Consider the following 19289-nt stretch of genomic DNA (forward strand, 5'->3'; position numbering starts at 1 on the left):
ATTGACGTCACACTTCTAATAAATAAACAATTTACATACAGAGGTGCAGCCTGTCCCCGAGTCTGCATTGACAGGAACAATTTTTTTTCTATGCTGGACTTAATACATTTGAGTTTTATTTCATGAGCATGACTAAGAACAAGTGAAAGAACACATTTCCAATCAGAACAAGGCCTTTAAATAATGTGCATAAATCAATCTGTTCAGTGACCCATGGAAAATTCTCGTTGCTCTTAAACTGAAAATGTCAGATGTCTTATAGGTTACAAAGCTTCAACTGTTTTAGCATTTACACTGATCCACTGTGCAAGCAATTATGTTATTTTATTGGGAAGTCTCACTGCAGCTCCAGTTGTTTGTTTTTTCCGGGTCAGGAGCATTCAAATGGCCCAGGAGTTTAATGAGCTGGTAGCATAAAAGCATTATTAATTTAGTTGCCCAGTTTCTCCACCTGCTCCACCTGGATGTTGTTGTGAATGACATCTGAAACACCTGCTTCAATCCTATTTACAAAGTCAGTAAAACAGTCAATCAAGCTGTAGGGCCGGTAAAATATGGCTGTGCCCTTGAAGCCTGGGCCATGGCACTTGTCTTTTTATTGAGCCCATAATTCACCTGTACCCTGTTGATTTATCGCAGTCAGAAAGGATGGGACTGTGGATATTGCTGATGGTTGTTGTGGCAAGAGTGTGTGTCCCGATGCAGGAAGGGGGACAGGCTAATGCTGGTAGTATATAACCCAGTTGGACCAACAGAGCAAGTACAAGTCTTTGTTTTCACCTGAGGCAACCGAGCGACTTCCAACATCAACGTCCTGTAGAGATGAAGTGTAACCTCCTGTCCTGGGCCTTCCTGCTCCTGGCCTCTGGCCCACTGCTGGCCCACCCCATCTCAGAATCTGCAGAGATGTCCTATGCGGGACCTGGTGAGTGGAAATGAATATCTCTATTTATCATGTATTTGCAAAATTGCATCAATGAAGTACGTTGATTATCATTTTTAGTCATACAACCTATGAGAGAATAATGTCAGGTTGGTGATGTCGTCAGGCATTGAAGTTATTACTTTGGAGTTGCAGGGTTGAGCGGGAATTGTTTTGCCAGAGTTCAAACACATGGACCATTGATAGGAGACTTTTTCTGCCATTAGAATAAATATTATGTTTTCTTTTTAATACTTAAAAAGTTATCTGTAAAATGATCATGAATTGCTGTCGAATATATCAACGCCAATGGGAAAATCAATGTTAAATATTTCAAAAACGACAAAAAGAAATGTCTTCCAACTTTATGTGGCTGTTCGGTTCTCCTCAGTGTCAGTGGAAGACGGAGTCGGTGCTCTGGATGATCTGTCTCTCTCTGAGCAGAACTTCCCTTCTCAGGATGGTCTCAGATATTCCACTCTGATGTCTGGGGAGTTTAACAGAGATGGTAAGAAACACAAAGACACACACTGTTTCTTATATTAACATGCAGATAATTGTTTTATCCAGGAAAAATCACCCACTTTCTTTTTGTAAAATCATTGTGCTACAACTTTGAATTCATCTCAGCTTTATCATATTGTTCCATGGTTGGATACCTAGCCAGGCGGTTGGAGGTCCTCTGCTCTGCCACTACCTCACAAACCTGACATGCACACACACATGTCTAAAGCAACAACTATCTCAAACACCAGAATAACCTCATGTTTTTTTTCTTCTCTGAGGCGTCAGAACAGGTCTGCTTCCCCGAGGGATTAAAAGAGAGGTGAGCTTTCTAAAAAACAGTCTTATCCCTGAAACAGCAAAGTAAATACAAATGTTTTCAATCAAACTACTTTATACCGTCTCTTAGGTCCTACTGGAGAAACAAAGTCTCCTAAATCCTTTCAGCCGTGTGCTGGGCATCCGGAAGCAGTTCAGGAAGAGAGGAGGGACCGCTGAGTGTTTCTGGAAGTACTGCGTCTAAAACCGTCAACAGGCATTCAAGCTAAACACAAGAGACAGGGCTTGCACTCAAACAAAACATCACAATCGAGCACTCACTTTATTAAATCCATCAAAATAAAAAAAACATCATGCATTCATTTCAACTGTATGAACACATATGCATGCCCGGGTAATGTAAATACACATACACATCCTCATAAGAGCTGTCAATATGTGAGAAAAATAACAATACCATAGGTATGATTGAGACATGTTGAGTGGGGTCTTTAAGATGTTTCATGGAGACTATGTTCATATTGTGTAAAACTATATTTGTGTACAAGTATTTATTAAAGTACCCTTGTCTGATATATGACCAAATGTATTTTAAATGTGAAAGCTTTGGGTTGTACAGCACTGGATGTTAAATATAAATAAAAACTATATTATAAATACTGTCTAATCGTCTTTTCTTGATACAAAGTGTTGAAGAAAAGTCATTGGTAGAAGAACAAATGATTGCTTTCTTAAAGTGAAAGAAGAAACAAAAAGACGGAGCAAACTTGGTTCAGGAGTTTTCTTAATTTTTTCATTTTTTTATTATTTTACAGCAGAAAGAATATAAAGCATTCAGAAAACATCGTCCATATTTTAAGGGCAATTCAAAAACGTTTTGCATGGCTTCAGCAGCTGAAATCTCTTCTTTTTTTTTAAACATATCCATCGAGTCAGTGACGCTTGTACATGCACAATTACAAAAATAAAACTTACAAACAAGAGAAGGAGGAAGAAAAAGGAGGAAAACAAAACACATTAGGAGAACCGAGAGGAGATGAAACGTTGAAGGGTAGGGGTCGGGAGCAGAGAAAAATTGGGTCACATAACAGGGAAAGACAGAGAGAAAGACAGCTATAGAGGAGAGGAAAATAGATCTAACACTAGTTCACATGCAAAGTGTCGAGGACCCGTAACTTTCTATCAAAGCAGGGTCTTTTTTTCTTCTTCTCGGTTTGGAATTGATGAAAACGTGCAGATCGGTAAAGGGTGCCATATAATTGCTGTCCATAAACTACTGAATGCTTGTCTTGCAATACTGGCATTTGCATAAGAGAAAAGTCGACTACATGTGTCCAATCATTTTAAACTTCACTAGGTCTATAGGTCTCCACAAAATAGTTCTTTATTGCTCTGTGTCCACAAGTGGAATATGTTGTAAAACCGTTTCTGTTCTGTTGTCCTGATGTGCCTACCTTTCTCTGGTTTGGGCGCTCGGGAAAAAGAAGAGGAGGAAAGGCAGATTCCCAGGTCAAGTCACAGAACGTCTTGAAAATTGCTAATGTTAAATATGAAGAGTCAGCTAACCTGTCATCCCATTCATAAATGGCAGTAAAAACAAGATTTGCAGCTGGACTTTTCATATATCTCTTAATCTTAAATACCCTCTACACTTTGTCATCTAGATAAATTAAAGGCCTAAAGAACTGGCCGAAATGTTTCAACGATTTGACAGACCTCTCTAGAAGAAAGCCAAATCATTTATCTTAATGAGCTATATATATATATATATATCGGGACTTTATTCAAGGGCTACTCCAGTGTCTGCAATGTTCATAGTTACTGAGAGGATATGGATTATTTGATATTCATTCATTTTAAAGACTTAAGTGTCTGCCTTTACAAGAAAGCACAACGTTTTTAATTTGTCTATTTCAGCTGCCTCTGCCGTGAATCACGTGTCCTGCTCTGCTTCCTCCTCCCCATTTTGCACCCTGAGTAAAATACAGAAGGGAGGTGAACCAGTCCCTCAGGCTGGAGAAGAGCGATGCCGCTCAGCGAACAAATGAAACAGACACCTTGACATGTCTGCATGTGTGCTGTGTCTTGTGCATGTGTCCGTGTGTACCGTGTGTCACTTAGTTAAAACTAGCTATACATACTGTCCAAATGGTCTCCAATCATGTCCATTTGTCCTATTTGAAGTTGGGAGAACACTGATCAAATCTAAAAGAATCAAAAAAGTAAAGAAAAGAGTCTAAAAAGTTAGAGCTTGGTGTAAAAACAATCCTGTCCTCATGCTTTGCTATGAAAACCTCAGTAGCTACTGAGTGTTGATCACTGGCTCATTTGTGAGTTTCCCTTCAGCCCTCCAGTCACATGCCCTCTGTCTTTCTGAGTTCTGTGACACGTCAAACCAACGGTCATCGTTTTACAGAACAGTAAGTCTTTTAACAAGTCTATCTGACTACAGATTCTAGGAAAATAAGCATGCTTTAGGTGCAGTTCGGTCACCCAGTTAACTATTTTACCCATGCAAGCATAATAAATCCCTTCTCTTTTTTGCCACGACATTGCATTGGCTATGCATTCTTACCACGGACCAGGAGGATGAATGCAAGGCAACAAACCCCAGTAGTGGCACTTCTAAGTATGATTTAACAAGCTGTCCCGTTAGAAAACAGAAAACAAGGCATACAAATGAAAATAAAGCGTAGCATGTTGACAAGCTGGAGTGCTGTGGGAGTTTCATATTGTGGCTTTGGTGAGTGTAAGGTGATGGTGATGGTGTGTGTGTTCATGTAGAGGATACAGCACTTTCTGTGGGTGACCATGTTCTCACATTCTCTCAACTTCAGGTACATTGTATGCATTCTGACACTGGGTTTGTGTGATCAGGATATGAATAGGCACTTTCTACATTAACACTCGGGAAATAAAGTTGACATACCTGTGTGTGAAAAACAATAAAAACAACCAGTCAGTCAATGAAACAAATCCCTAATGATTATTAAACAAACATGACAATACTTCAATGAAAAAAATCAAGTTTTTCAGTGGCACTTGGCTGAATAATCAAATGTCATTACTTTGATACAGAATACACTTTCTGGTAGTTCTGGTAGGAATATATAATAGGCAGCAACCAACAGGCACCTCTAAACCAGCAGCTCATGTTTCTCTCAGATTGTTCCTACAGCCCAATCAAATATATACCTAATCCAATGTACAAGACACATCGTATGCCTCATAACTATAAATGGCACTGTTTTACACATTGGTTACTACAGTCATTTTGGCTCATTGACCCCGCATCGAGGCAGTGACAACTTTTAGTGCTGTCCTTTCAGATAGAATCGGTTTAGCACCTTTTACTGTCGGAACAGTTCGTTTTGTATTTTCAGCTGCTTGACAAAGAAACCCAGTCATGTATAGAATGCTAAACATGTTCATCAGGTAGACATCTTTGTGACATAGAATAGTAAGATCTGTTAAGAGCATGGCAGCCTGTATCAAGGTGTTTTTGTATTAAGACATATTGTAGTATATATATATCCGGTCATCAGTTTATTACAGGGATCAGCCAATAAGTAGTACATCAATGCTTGCTGCAGCATAGTGTACATTTGAAGAGTTTAATTCAAGAAATAGGGATAACATGATTTGGATTTGTAGAAACACCATGGGCAAGGCTGCCATTCTTTCAGATCAGGCAAGATACCTCAGTAACACATTCCATTTTTAATGACAACAAAAATCTAACTCAAACTCTGCTATGGTGCACTCAGTGATGGTCTAATGCTTCAGTTATCAGTGTGAAAAGTGGAGACATGAGAGACTTCAATGCGTTCTGCTTGAATATGACTCCCTCTGCAAACTGTGTACCTTATTGTTCGAGTGATCCTCGACCACTTGTGATCTCATGGTCTTCAGTGCTAGTGTGTATTTCACTGTATGATTATCTGTTCTGCAAAAATTAACTTAATTCTCTTCTTAAGCTATATAGCATTCCCATACCTCGGCACCATTGGCAAAAGATTCTTGGTAGCCCAAAACAAAACAAAAGAAATGTAAACATAACCATACTTGTTTTAAGATCATTTTGCAGACTTCTCCTAACTCTAAATACATTTTTTTGTAGTTTTTTTATATTGCAATAATATCATGCTTTAGCAGAAATGTTCTTCTCAAGAACAATCAAAATAAAATAAAATACTCTAATAGTGAAATAGTTTAATTTTACAGAGCATAGCCACTACTGCTTTTGTTGTTTTTTCCCTTTTGACTCTGTTCATACTTTTCATGCACATAGCTCATTTTTATCCCAGGTATTTACACTATTTACAAACAATACAACCATACTTCTTAGGCATTCAAACAAAACTATACAAATATTCTGTTTTTGTCTCGTACCTGTTTTTGACCCATTTTTAATGAATAAAATAATATATTTCTAAAATACAATCCCCTTCGGGTAAATGTTTTTTCCTACGTACTTTCAGCCTTCTTTATATACAGAAATCGCTCAATTGTCAAAAATATGGATTTGTCAAACCCCTATTTTGGGACAAGCTTAGGGACCCCTCAAAGAATCTCTAAGACGTCAAGGCAATGTATGTGATCTTCCCCTCAACAGCCTTCGCAGGCTCTGAAGTTCATTTAAAAAGAACATTAATAACCTGCATGACCATAACCGTTACAACACAAAATAGGCAAGTTCTTTTCTCTTGTTAGGTTTCAGAGGATCAATCGACAAATAAAAAGAAACAGGACAATACAGGGATAGCTTCAATACTGATATGATCGAAATCATGAGGGAGAAGATGGAAACAAAAGAGAACATCAGAGGTTAGGCTGAAAGACTAGACCATAATCACACAAGCAAAGACTTTTCTTGCCAAGAAGTCATGCATCTTTTCTTGGTAGGATTCAACAACATAGAGTCTGAGGATACAGATCACCAATACATTGGACATGATGGAACAAATACATTGGACAGTATGGAACAAATTCAAGTAATAAAGTGACAATATATACGATAAAGCATAGGGTTTCTTTAAGAAATGGCAAAAGAGAAATATTTTATCACCCATCTGCTTCGTAATGGTTAAACCCCGGACTACATTCATTTGTAGCTCCACCCGTGCGGGCAGACTGGTGGGGTAGAGCACAGTGGGACAGCAGGAGTTGTTGAGCTAAATTGAATATCATTTCATCTACAGCAGTGGAAAGAAGTGGGAGTGTGGGTGACCAATGTATTTGGTTAAAAAAAATCCTTCTTCAAATGAATTGATTGGTCACTTAAAAAATTATGAAACACAATAAGAGCCCAGAGTGTTTCTGCGTGGTCTCACTATCCTCTGAGATCCTCTGCAGCAGTCTTAATTTACGTCTCTTGAGGTCCTCGCGTTTGACAGACCTCCGCACGCATGTCCTGCTTCCTTCATCGTCCAAAACCTCTCCATATATTCGAAAAAGACAAAGCAATCCATGAAAAAGTGCAAAAAATGCCATGAAGCAAATGTTTTGCACCCCCCACCCCGACCCTTTTAGTTTATAATCCCGTAGAAGTTGCCACTCTCCGTCAAAAACCAAGTCAGTGGAAAGAATAGATATGTGAAAAAATGCTGTTGTACATAATAGAAGTTGAACCGGTAACACTGCAGTAGTAGTAATAATTGCAGTGCTTGCATTGATGTTTTTTTTTCCATTTTTCTTGTAAAATGTCTCGGGTACAAACAAAAACAGAAAAGAGGAGACAGGAGAGTGATGTCAAATGGTGAGGGGGCTCTTCTGAGGGGTCTCATGTTCCCTGGCCCTTTTCAATTCTTTCACCCTGGAACACAGAGAGAGACAAGCGTCCATGAATACAACATCCACGACTCGAGTGACAAGCAGCAACAGTATCACACTGTTCAGCCAGAACAATCAGAACTAAATCAAGTCAGCCCAGATCCTCAGGAACTGCGGCTGCTCTGTGAAAGAAAACGTTGGTCAGGGTTGAATTGAACTTGCACTTAGGAACGAACAAAAGAGGATAATTACAGCACAATTACACAATCATTACCATGTTAATCTAAAGAATTACATTCAGGATGAAATGCTTATGTGACGGAAGAAATACATTCATTCTTGTCATGAAATGCTTTTAATTGCGAAGGGTCCTTTCTAACACAATATGGTAATGATATCATCATTATTTTAATTACAGTTATTATTCTAGTTATTGTTACAGGTTTTAAAGTGACACTTTTCAGCGACCTGGAACACTTTTATTCTCAAACTTCAGCATGAGGTACTGTTCAGTTATACAAAGAATTTGAACCTGTCTTTCAGTTTAAATCTATTTCGTCAGTATTGAAGAGCACATAATAATTAGTATTTAACATCTACGTCAATGACAATTTCACATAAAAAAGACTAAGATAACTCAGATAATTGTCAAACAAACCGGGAGAGGCTGAGAAGAATTGCTCTGTTTTTAGGAGGGAAAAGCAAATCACAATTCAACTCTTTATGAATGCATTGTCTGGCAGTTCACAAAAGAATAGCACCAGCAGTGTGTGTGGGTTCATAGAAGAGACTTGTGTCTCCAGTGTGTGTGCAAAAAGAGGTCAGCCTGTAGTTCACAGAGAACTCTTTACCCTAGCAGTTGACTTTAACACATCAACTGCTGTCATGTAATGGATTTAGCCCGACACTTATTCTTAGCGGAAGATAACTTCTGCAACATTTATGTATTGAAGAGAGGCAGACTACTTAGATCCGGTGTGTATGTGTGTGAGTGTGTGAGCCACATCCTCTCCCTGGAGGTATGAATCCATTACATCCCTGTGTTGTAGTCCCAAAGGGTGGAGGAACCTATTGTTTGTTTTTGTTCTGTGACCTATATGCTATCACAGCTTCCTAACCTATATCACAGAACAGCAGACACCCTTTGGAAGTGTAGAGGTGGTTACAATAACAATCTCCCCTGCTCTAAAAGCACGATGCCCTATTTTAGGACCGTGTGCAGTATTTATGGTAAAGGGTAAAGACATGAAATATGCATGTAGCAAGGCGTAAAGGTTTGTGAAAAATGGAACTGTTCAAACGTACACATATCATTTTTGTTCTCCCATTCAGGTGTACCTTTTATTTTATATGAATGTATCGGTTCTGTTTTGATAAACCAGTGGACATTACACATTCAACAGTTCGACCAAGTTTTAACAAAAGGAAATCGGAGGGGACACCCCCCTCTCAGTCTGTCGAGTGGCTAGAAACAGGACACACAGCCAGTCAGACAGACAGACAACCAGTTGAGAAACAGCAGGCCCATAGCATGCCTAAAGGTAGAAGAGCAAGGCTCATAGTTGTCACCACTCGTCATGCAGCAGAATAAAACATGACGGAAAAAAAGCTTCCCATTTTCTCAAACTGGCTATCTGCATAACCACACAAAGCTGAAATAAAAACACAAAACAATAAGAACAAAAAGTAATTCCCAAGGAGAGAAAGACAGAGATAAAGAGAGTCAGAGAAGTGCCTGTTAAGTGTTGCAGTGATATTGTCATTCATAAGCATTTTGTTAGTTTTTCGAGATCTGAAATCTGAGCTTCTCAGTCCACCTGTGGCTCCAGTCGGCAGCCTTCATGCAAGCAGGCATCAAGCAACAGTGATGGAGAAGGAGGAAAGGTGGGTGGAGGGATGGGAGGAAAAGAGCAAAAGAGAAAATGAGACTGAGGGAAGGAAGGAGAGAATGCGAAGGCCGAGACCTCAGGAGGAGATAATTGTGTTATTAAAGAGTGAGAGACAGAAAGGGAGATAAGAGGCGTACAGAATAACAGAGAGAGAAAGAGAGAGGAAGAGGAAGTGGAAGAGGCACGAACTGAGTTGCTGAGGCTGCACTCACCCGCTTGAACAGTCTATGGTCCATCAAGGGGCTTGGCATAAACAGCAAAACAATACCAGACAGCTATTAGCACACAGTAGGCACTGTGAGGGAGGGGGCGAGAACAGGTGGGGGCCAAATACAGTGAGGGGAGGGGTGGAGCTTAGGTGTTCAAGACATTTTCTAACCACCTAATTTGTCCGACACAAACTAAATCAAACACACACAACACAGTGTAAAGAGAAGAGTAAAGAGATGGACAAGATTATGGAACTAGTGGTAGTTTCTACTGTGTCTTACTGATTAGCTCAATGTGATTGTATTCTTTTAGACCATAAACCAAACCGTGCAGGAAATATGAATGTGCAGATTTATCTAGCCTATGGAAAGTTTTGTGTGTAACATATGTAAATATTAGTAGGTTAGGATGTGTGAGAGTCAGTGTCGGGGTCTACCTGTGGCGGCAGCGACGTAGGAACCTCATGATCTTCCTGGCAGCCTGATCCTGCCTCTTTGTGAGCAGACTACCTCTGTGAGACACCAGAAGGAACATCACTTTGTTATTTTGACATAGAGGCAACTTTCATCTTTCAGTGAAAATGTGAAAAGATTTTGTGAACCTTGCTGAATGTGCTTGTCAATAAACTACTTAAAGGTCACCTATTATGCAAAATCCGCTTTTCACGTCTTTTATACATAAACACGCTTTATATGATGAACAAAGACCCCCTCTCTTTTTGTCCTGATCCATTTATATAAAAACCTGTCTGAAAATGAGTTGATCAAATTTTGGCCACTTTATGATGTCATAACGATGTTTTGGCTTGTGTAACCAATTAGCCAATCACCAACCAAGGTAACCCCCCCACCTTATCACCTGAATCTCCTCCTAGAGCACCATTGTGTTCTTTGTAACCAAATCTCTCTCAGAGGGGCGTGGGGGGAGGGGCTCCTTATTTTCATCTAAAGTAACAGACAGAGAATCAGCACTTTTGAAGCAGGGCTGAAACAGAGGGGATTATGGGATGCTGCAATGATCTGTTTGGTATTTCAAGCCAAACACTTCAGAGACATGTTTTGTATACATCTGAGACCTATAATATATTGTTGAAAATTAGTATAATAAGGGACCTTTAATAAAATTGCTTCCGAACACTCAAATGATTTGGCACTTTCACATCATTTTGTAATATTATATGCCAGAGTAGTTTCTTTAGTATTTCAGTTTCTGGCTTATAGGATGTGTCTACCTCAGTTTGTGCTGCACCAGGGCAGCAGCCGCCCCGCGGTGGTGGGGCTTCAGCCTGCCAAACTCCTTATAGCTGCGGTAGTATTGCTGAATGAGCACAGCAGCCTTCCTGCTCTGCTGGAACTTCTTCTGCTCGTGGTAGCTGCGGAATTTACTCTGGATAAGGATGGCGGCCTGCGTCATCTTCTTATAAAGTGCATACTGCCAACGAGAAAGAACAGCGTGTCAAGCTTTGCTGAGTGCCATAGTGCTACGAAGCTCAAACTGTAGTCAAATAACACAACCTAATGTTTGGCAATTAATTCAGCTGCTTGTAGTGAAAAAAAGTTACCTTCAAGGCTATCCATGTTAGCTTGCAAACAGAAAAAAGGAAATATTGTGAGTGATGCACTAAAATACTCTATACTCAAAAAGTCTGTTGAGTTTAAAAATGATAAAAAGTTTAATTAAATGTATTTAGGAGGCTTCAGATAGTTAACTCATGTTCTTATCTTCCTCCCAAAAGACTATCATATAGACTAATTACATTCAAACCTGTAAACAAAACCACGTATTACCATATCAGGAACACCTCAATGCTTTGGAGGTGCCTACCTGTTTGTATTTCTTGTAACAACGTTGAATGACAGCAGAAGCTACTTCCTGTTGCTCTCGGAGCGGCCGCCCCTGTAGGAGAGTAAAGTAGGACAGGTCAGAGGTCACAATTGCACCTGCATTTGCCACAAAGGATATTGGTGGCTCTGTTAAGTCTCCCTTTGGGTCTCCCGGTAGAGGCAAGTGAATGCCACCATGGCACGAGTCCACCCCCGGTGAACTGCCCCCCACATGAGCAGCGGGGGGGAGGAGGTGAACTGTCAGGCGACCCAGAGGCAACGGTCCACCTCAGAATCAGCTGCTAGACAGGCATAACAGATGACTGCAAATGACAGCGAACAGTTTGTCATATGAAAACTCATTAAAAGTAGCCGGGGGGCAGGGAGCGAGTTGAGGAATGGGATCGGGCAGGGGGAGAGGACTGGTGTGTGGAGAGCTAGTTTGAAACAGGCAGTAGCAGGCTCCATACACCTAACTAAGAGAGGGAGAGAGAGAGAGAAAGCGAGAGGAGAAGAACATAAGCTTAATTATGTCTAATTGGAGCGGGGATAAAGGGGGACAGTGCAGTCGTTCCTCTAAGCAAGGCCATGCTCTGCTCAAGGCACCTTCCCATGCTGAAACCACAGGGACATATTCGGATACATTTCTGTTCATGTTGTAATGTGTATGTGAGCAGAGGAACAGAGAATGAGACAGAGGTAGAGGAAGGAAAATGTGAATAAAATTGAGTAAACAGTAAATCCCCAGACGAATGAACCGTCTCAAGACCCTGAACTTTACTGCAGAAATCAGAGCTTTACGGCTTGGGACCAAACAAAACCCTTGTACATCTCTCAAATAAACAAACACAAAATCATCTAATAATACCACTCCTAACAGTGCAGCCCTGTCACTGCGGGCTGCTGTACACACAGCATATGGCAGCTGAGCGCCGGGCCTGTACCTTGTACTTGCGGAAGGCAGTTTGGACTAGGCGGGCGGCCTCGTACAGCTCTCTCTGCTCGGGGTCAGACAGAGTCAGCTGGGCCAGGTCTCGCTCCACCTTGCTGTTGGAGGCGTTGATGAACTCACTCCAGTCAGCAGGGGAGGGGAGAGTAGACCTTTCCAGGGGCCCCTCTCTCAGTGGAGACCCCCCAGGACTGAGGCTGGGGTTGGACGATGGGGTCAGGGGTTCATTATACAGAGATCTACGGACAGAAAAGGATAAATGTTATTGTATTTTAGACTCCTTTTTCTTCCTGTTAAGTGTAGGAATGAAGCAGGCAGTGATTAGCAAGCTTAAACTAAACCCGAACCTTATGATCAACTTGTATATCTAACTTGTGCATATTGTTGTATTACTACAGTATTGATGAGTGCAAGGTAAGACTTAAGAACCATCCAGATAAAGCAGGTTAACAACTGATTATAAAATGTTTTTATTATTAGTTTATAATCCAAACACTGACATATATGCAATCCTGAGCCACAGTAACCTCAATCAAATAAAACAGCCAAATTGCCATCCCACTGGTTTGTTGTGGTATAATGCTAAATATAAATAATATGTTTAACAGCACATACCGTACACCAAAATTCAGTTTTACTCTGACTTGGCAGCGTAATGCATAAATAAATGATTTCTTCATGTTGTTCTTTATGACTGTCCACCCATTTGTTGGACAATAACAGGTATAACAACCATATAATAGAATATAACAACCATAGAAACAAGGATGAATGCAGTGAGGAGGACACACATACTGTACACACCCACACACTGGCAATGCAATATGTATATCTGCGATTCCCTGGCCCACCGTGCTCCTTACCTCAGGTGTAGGATGCTTGGCAACTGTTCTACGTCTCCAAGGTAGTTAGCCAGCCAGTTCATGGTGTTGGTGACCCCTGACGTGTCTAAGGGCACAGAGTCCACTGCGGTGAAGTTCTCCCTTTTGATTCTCTCTGGCGTTGCTTCAATGATGTGCTCTGCCAGAGTCATCATATTGGCCTGTTTTGTTGGGATAGACGAAGATGAATGAGGACAGGACCCACTTTGTCAATTTAATGACTGTACATGTGCCCATTGTAGGCAGGTATAATAGTTTGGCCACGTGTCTAAAGTCTTAGATTTAATGCAAATGGGCTAGAATAAAGATGAGTGATTCTGTTGGAGGCTGGAATTCCTAATCCAGCACTTCATCTGTTGGAGGAGTAGTTAGACTTAGATGGATGGCTTTAAGAATCCCTTGGCTATGGAAGTGGATCAATAGAGAGTTTATTATGCAGTGATGGTCATCGACAGAGTGCCATGTTGGCCTGGTGCATGCCGCCTACCCATTGCAGAAGATGGACATTAAATAGGAGGCGTAGTGCGGTTGAGTCCAATTAAAATCTAGAATTGCCAATAAAATAACCATACTGCGGATTGTAATAGTTTAAAAGTGAAATTAGTTAGAAGTAAAAGAATTGCAAAATAAATGTTGCCCACATTATCTGAACCTTTTATCTGCAGCTATACTAGAAACAAGTTCCACCCATTTGGCGGACAGATGCTTGTTCTCACCTGCAGGTCATCCATCTGTGTGAGACAGTCCTGGTTCTCCAGATCTTCCCGATAGGATAACAGTTCTGCATCAGCCATTTCTCTGTCAGCCATCACCAGCATGCCTAGCTGTTCCCGCTGACGCAACCGGTTGACCAGCTTCTCCTTCCCCAGGCTGCTGCCTCCACTGACCCCTGACGCCTTCCTCCCCATGCCGCTGCTGGAGAAACTCTCTCTGGAGGTCCATCTGGTTGTCCCTGTGCTGCCTCCTGTAGACAGGCCCTTTTCTGAGCTAAGGCCCTCTGACGACAGGCTCTTCGGGCTAGAGGACAGCTTGTGGAGCTGTTGCTGCTCCAGGCTCAGAGGAACAGACATGGCCTTGTCAGGCCGATTCTGAAACAGTTCTGGGTTGGGTTTATGCTTTTTAGCTTGCGGGAGGTCTCTTTGGCACTCGCTGCTGTAGTAGTTGGAGGGCTCTGACCTTGGTCTTCTCAAGTCTGCAAAAAACACAATAGTCGTAGAAATTAGTTACATAATTAGTTAACACACTAACAAAGTAAGGGATTTCCCAGTCAGTGACTTATATAAGGTAATCGGCTTAACTAGTGTACAGTAAGAGACAGAGAGCACTGTACTGGCCTGGATTGAGGCTTGTGGCGCTGGATGCTGTTGTTGTTGTTGTGGCAGGACACCCTTTCTTGCCGCTAGGTGCCACTCCACTGTTGTTTGCCCAGCTGACCATCCAGCTGTCTGTGGTGGGGGCTTCGGGGGCGGGAGAGAAAGACATGCGAGGTGTGGGTGGTAGAGGGGCTGGTGACTGCTGCTCTTCCCTTTGTAGCTGCTCCAAACATTCAGCCAATTTGGTATGGCCACGAGATCGGGCGATTGAGAGGGGTAAGCGACCCAGAGAATCTGGGATAGCTAGGGCACGTCTGTCCCATTTATACAGGACCACTGCTGCCTCCAGGTGACCCAGTGCACAGGCCCACATCTGGAGGGGAAACAGACAAATAAGAGAAAGTGGCAAAGGAAAACAGGGTTAAAGGGTTTCATTACACCAGATTGTAACAAATCTACACCAACTGGAGGTTGCGCATCACATAAACTAGGATGTTCCGCTTTAAAAGTATTAACTTCAGCTCTCTTACCAGGGGTGTGCAGGAGAAGTGATCTACATTGAGAGGGTCCACTTCTAACTCCAAATCAATACTATCAGCATGTTTAGTGCTGGAAGGAAGAGAGAAAACAATCAGTATCGTGCTGCTATTTAGTGTGGTGCACACCAATTACAAACCAAAGTGCCATTAGGCAGAGTATTTTGTTCTCACCGCCACTTGATGAGTGTCTGGATGAGGGTGGCGTAGCCTTGGCCTGCAGCCAGGTGAAGGAGCGTCATGCCTCTGAAGGTCTTGGAGTGGATCAAATGTTTGGACTTGGCCCAGCAAGCTCTGCTCATCATCTTCTCACAGACCACCACCACACGGCTCTCAAAGGAGCTGCTGGCCTGCGTCTGAGCGGATAAACACTAACATAAACAAGAGAGCAAATCATTGTTGTTAGTTGTATACGCCTCAATCACATCATAATGTACAAAAACTCAATATGCTTCCTGAGTGATGTCACATTTTTTCACAACACATGAGTAACGTCATGTGGCATTTTACCTGTGACTGGCTGTTGTTGTTGTTGCTTCCACCTCCTCCTCCCCCTCCTCCTCCTCCTCCTCCTCCCCCTGTTCCCCCCCCAGCTCCGCCGCTCCCTGCACTGCTCGACTGCTGGTGGCTGGCCATCTCCGCCATCCTCCTCTCCATCTGCTCCAAGCGCTCCAGGATAGACATTCTGAACTGGTTATCTAGGCAAACAGTGGGACACAGGAGAAGAACACGTCAGCATCCAGTGTGCAGAAAAAAATGGCTGTCTTTGCTATTACCAGCACAAACAACACTGTGTCCTGACAAGACAAATGATCACACAGTATGCACCACAAGCTGCACCAAATATGTTGCTCTGAGCAGCACTAAGACTGTCGCAGTGACTTGGGGCTTAGCATCATGAGGCGTACAATCAACCATTAAGGGAACAAATGCATTAGCCTCTTTCTGAGATACTGCAAAGCTGATGGCAAGTTAATATCTTACTTTCAGCTGTAACATTATAATCATTATTAATCTCCCCAGAGTGTGAGTGAAAACAATAGCATCAATCATTAACTTCATCAAAACATTGGCTTTACTAAAATAACCTTTCGAGCCTATCAATCATCTGCTAATGGCTGCCATCACAGAACTCCTGCCTCACCAATCAAACACAGCCCCGACACACTAATACAGGTTGAATGATTGGCTAATGAGTGGGGGCATGTTAAATGTGTCCACCCTTTCACAAAGGGCTTCAGACACGCTCTGGAGGGAGTGTACAGCTGAGGGCCCTCTCCAGCTGATTAAGTATAGCCTATTGTGGCCAAGACTCCCATCCCACCCCCGTACTATGAGTCTGTACGGTAGGAGGACTGAGAAGTTCACAGTACAGAATCAATCACCTATCCAGACTCCTTGAAAACCCAGCCTTTCTTTACATTAAGATGGATGGAGGTGTATAAAAGTTTAAAGTGTTTACACGCTGCATAGAAGGCAACTCCTTTTGTGTGCGCTTCGTCAGTCAGTACAGTTTTCTGCTCAGGTTCTCAGCCTTGTCAAAATAGAGGACATATTATTAATTAAATGCCTCGGAGGAGAGGACAGAGCAAGTGACTTCAAAAGACTTAAATGTATTTCAATTAGTGAAACGGACAGGGTGTAACTATGAAACTTGGCAGACTGTGTGACATCACCAAGTACTATTTGTTCACAATTAAATGTTTTTGAGTAAGTCATAGTAAAAAGTCCAGACACTTAAAAATACTGCAATGTTGAACCTGTTGCAATACGTGTATCTAAGATGACAAGACACCAAGGTTTACAGAGACCCCCAATAACACTCACCTAAACACACGCACACGATGCACACGCACGATGCACGCACACACACACACACACACACACACACACACACACACACACACACACACACACACACACACACACACACACACACACACACACACACACACACACACACACACACACACACACACACACACACACACACACACACACACACACACACACACACACACACACACACACACACACACACACACACACACACACACAGTGGAATGGGATGGGCGCAGAGAGCCCACTGCAGCAGGGAGTATAGAAGACTGCATTAGCATTCCCCATTTAGCCGCTATGAGGCCGTTTCTGTGGCAACCTGCTGCCGAGCGGTAACTAGGCGACAGGATCATGGCTGTGTGTGTATGGTCTGCCTGCGTGCTATTGGCTTATTGATGAAGGGGAGGGGAAGGACTCAAGCAAAAAAAAATGGAGAGAGAAAGGCAAACAATGAAAAAATAGAGTCCATAAATCTTCTTTGCTGTTCTGTTGTGTACTTGGCCTACTCTCTTTTCTCAGTGTTGACGCCGTAGGTAAGGACCTAATGACTCTAAGTGGGGAGCCTTCACAGCACGACCTGGTGACATTTGCGCCATGGGGAGCTAATGTCACAGTCAGACCTCCTATAAGCCGCTGTAAAAGAGGTCAAGTAACTGCTATCATTGGACAGACAAACATAATGTCACTAGCTGGTAGATTTGTGCTTTCTGTGAGAACATGCTGCACTGTGAATCTCCGGGTGGACAACACCGAGGCTTCTGCCTTCAATCCTGGTGTGTGCCGTAGACTGTCTACGTGAGTCTGCAGTCAGATCAGTCGTCACTCTCTTATCAAGCAGGAAAAAAGCTTGGAGCGCTTTTAGTGCTTCGTCCTATGTGGGATCCATCTTGACTTGTGTAAACAGGTGAGGTGAACATTTGAGAGCCTGAGTGCTGGTGTCAGGAGGGGAGTCAGAAGGTTGAGATAGGTCACAGCACAACAACCTGACTTGGTACAAGGCTATGCTCTCCCTCTCCCTCTGGCTGACATGGGGGTGGGGGGTGTAGATGGCAAGATGGAGAGAGAGAAAGAGAGAGACAGGGAGAGAGAGAGGAGGGGGATAGTTAGCGGTAGGCTGACATGTCTTTGTTCAGACCCAGTGCTGCAGTGTGCTGCAGTGCAGATGATGTCATCTCCACCTGCTGCCTGCTGCTCCAAATGCGATACACGTCCACTGCAGAGGGAGGATGGGGGAAGAGACGAGTGGGAGGGGAGAGGGAGGAGACATGGAAAGTGAGCAGCCAAACAGAACTGTAACAACACTGTGACGATGTGAACGCCCTCCCACTCTCCGGTTTACTCCCTTGTGACGGTGAGTGGCAGCAGACGTGGTCACTCGAACATTTAGGGCAGACGCGCTGTTTAAAAAGCAGTAAAGACATAGCAGACCACCGCTAAATATATCGAAAACACTTTAATGAAAGCTGATGGGTGTAAACTTACAGCTGTCATAACACAAATAGTATTTTTTAATGCAAAGTAAAGTTTCTCCAATAAGTCAAGTCTAGTTGCTTGTGGAGATTTATTTTACATCTTCCCCTATTGGTGATGTATTCACCCACAGGACTTTGACCCTTGCTAACTTTAACTATCCCAATTGAAAATTGTTAGAATTCAGAATCCTGAACAAAAAACTATACTGACTTTTAAGTTCCATACATTTTATCACAAGTATATCTACCTCATATCTGTTGTGAGTTGTACTGTAAAGCGTCTAGTTGTCTTTTCTGTCATTTCAACTAATACAACTCAGATACATTTAAATGAAACATTGTATTATAGAAATTGTGCCAAACCAAAGCAAACTTATACTGAAAAATAATGTAACCACTGAAAATGTTATTTGAATGAAAAAAGCTAAGAAGTATTTTTTTCGGTACAGTCTGTCACATGACAATAAAAGTACATTTTCTTAGTGAAATATCAGTGAATGTTCTGCTAAAAGATGACCTAATTCGTCTCCCATCTGAAGTGAGAGGAAAACCTCTCACCTCTGGGACGAAAGCCTGGAGAGGATGGGAAAACACCACACTTCAGGTCTTTTAATAGGGTGACAGTTGCCTTGGCTAAAAATGGAACATTACACATCTAGATTGTGGAAAAGCTCAAACCTAATACTCTGTGGCAAGAGGTCTCGGACTTTCATGACCGATATAACCCAAATGAGTAATAGCGTAGCTTGCCTTGAGACCGGCGCTCATTTTTAATAAATGACTAGTGTTGTCATCATGGACCCACCAGACACTGGCCCGTGACCCGGACCCTTCATACAGATTAAGAAACTGGGCACCACGGGGAAAGTCACACATCAGTAGTGAGTGCTGCACTATAGC

At 42.3% G+C, this 19289-nt stretch overlaps 2 protein-coding genes across 9 annotated transcripts in view; one reads left to right on the forward strand and one right to left on the reverse strand.

The window, feature by feature from the left end:
* Nucleotides 1–671: 671 nt before the first annotated feature.
* LOC307038070 (urotensin-2-like) lies at nt 672–2367 on the forward strand. Its single transcript, XM_079679364.1, has 4 exons — nt 672–925; nt 1314–1430; nt 1708–1748; nt 1836–2367. The coding sequence occupies exons 1-4, from the start codon at nt 823–825 to the stop codon at nt 1947–1949; spliced, it is 375 nt and encodes a 124-aa protein (XP_079535490.1). The 5' UTR covers nt 672–822; the 3' UTR covers nt 1950–2367.
* Nucleotides 2368–2484: 117 nt separating this feature from the next.
* Nucleotides 2485–19289, reverse strand: part of camta1a (calmodulin binding transcription activator 1a) — a gene marked incomplete at its 3' end in the record, with an annotated part of 284358 nt that continues 267553 nt past the window's right edge. For 5 of the 8 annotated variants that reach the window (XM_079679018.1, XM_079679019.1, XM_079679020.1 and 2 more), the window contains 13 exons: nt 15589–15776; nt 15253–15449; nt 15073–15151; nt 14564–14915; nt 13946–14421; nt 13212–13390; nt 12344–12587; nt 11401–11472; nt 11138–11158; nt 10808–11007; nt 10013–10087; nt 9579–9609; nt 2485–7520 (listed from right to left, as the gene is read on the reverse strand). In XM_079679018.1, coding sequence (XP_079535144.1) covers nt 7488–7520; nt 9579–9609; nt 10013–10087; nt 10808–11007; nt 11138–11158; nt 11401–11472; nt 12344–12587; nt 13212–13390; nt 13946–14421; nt 14564–14915; nt 15073–15151; nt 15253–15449; nt 15589–15776 — 2147 coding nt within the window. Of the gene's footprint in view, nt 7521–9578; nt 9610–10008; nt 10088–10807; nt 11008–11137; nt 11159–11400; nt 11473–12343; nt 12588–13211; nt 13391–13945; nt 14422–14563; nt 14916–15072; nt 15152–15252; nt 15450–15588; nt 15777–19289 lie in introns of those variants that run through there. The other 3 variants (XM_079679024.1, XM_079679023.1, XM_079679025.1) reach the window with 3 other exon arrangements.

The sequence above is a fragment of the Notothenia rossii genome (assembly GCF_949606895.1).
Source record: "Notothenia rossii genome assembly, chromosome: 4".
Taxonomy (NCBI): domain Eukaryota; kingdom Metazoa; phylum Chordata; class Actinopteri; order Perciformes; family Nototheniidae; genus Notothenia; species Notothenia rossii.

Coding starts and splice junctions, on each gene's coding strand:
- LOC307038070 (XM_079679364.1), top strand. CDS start 823: ATGAAGTGTAACCTCCTGTCCTGGGCCTTCCTGCTCCTGGCCTCTGGC. Junction 926..1,313: donor GATGTCCTATGCGGGACCTG/GTGAGTGGAAAT, acceptor GGTTCTCCTCAG/TGTCAGTGGAAGACGGAGTC. Junction 1,431..1,707: donor TGGGGAGTTTAACAGAGATG/GTAAGAAACACA, acceptor TTCTTCTCTGAG/GCGTCAGAACAGGTCTGCTT.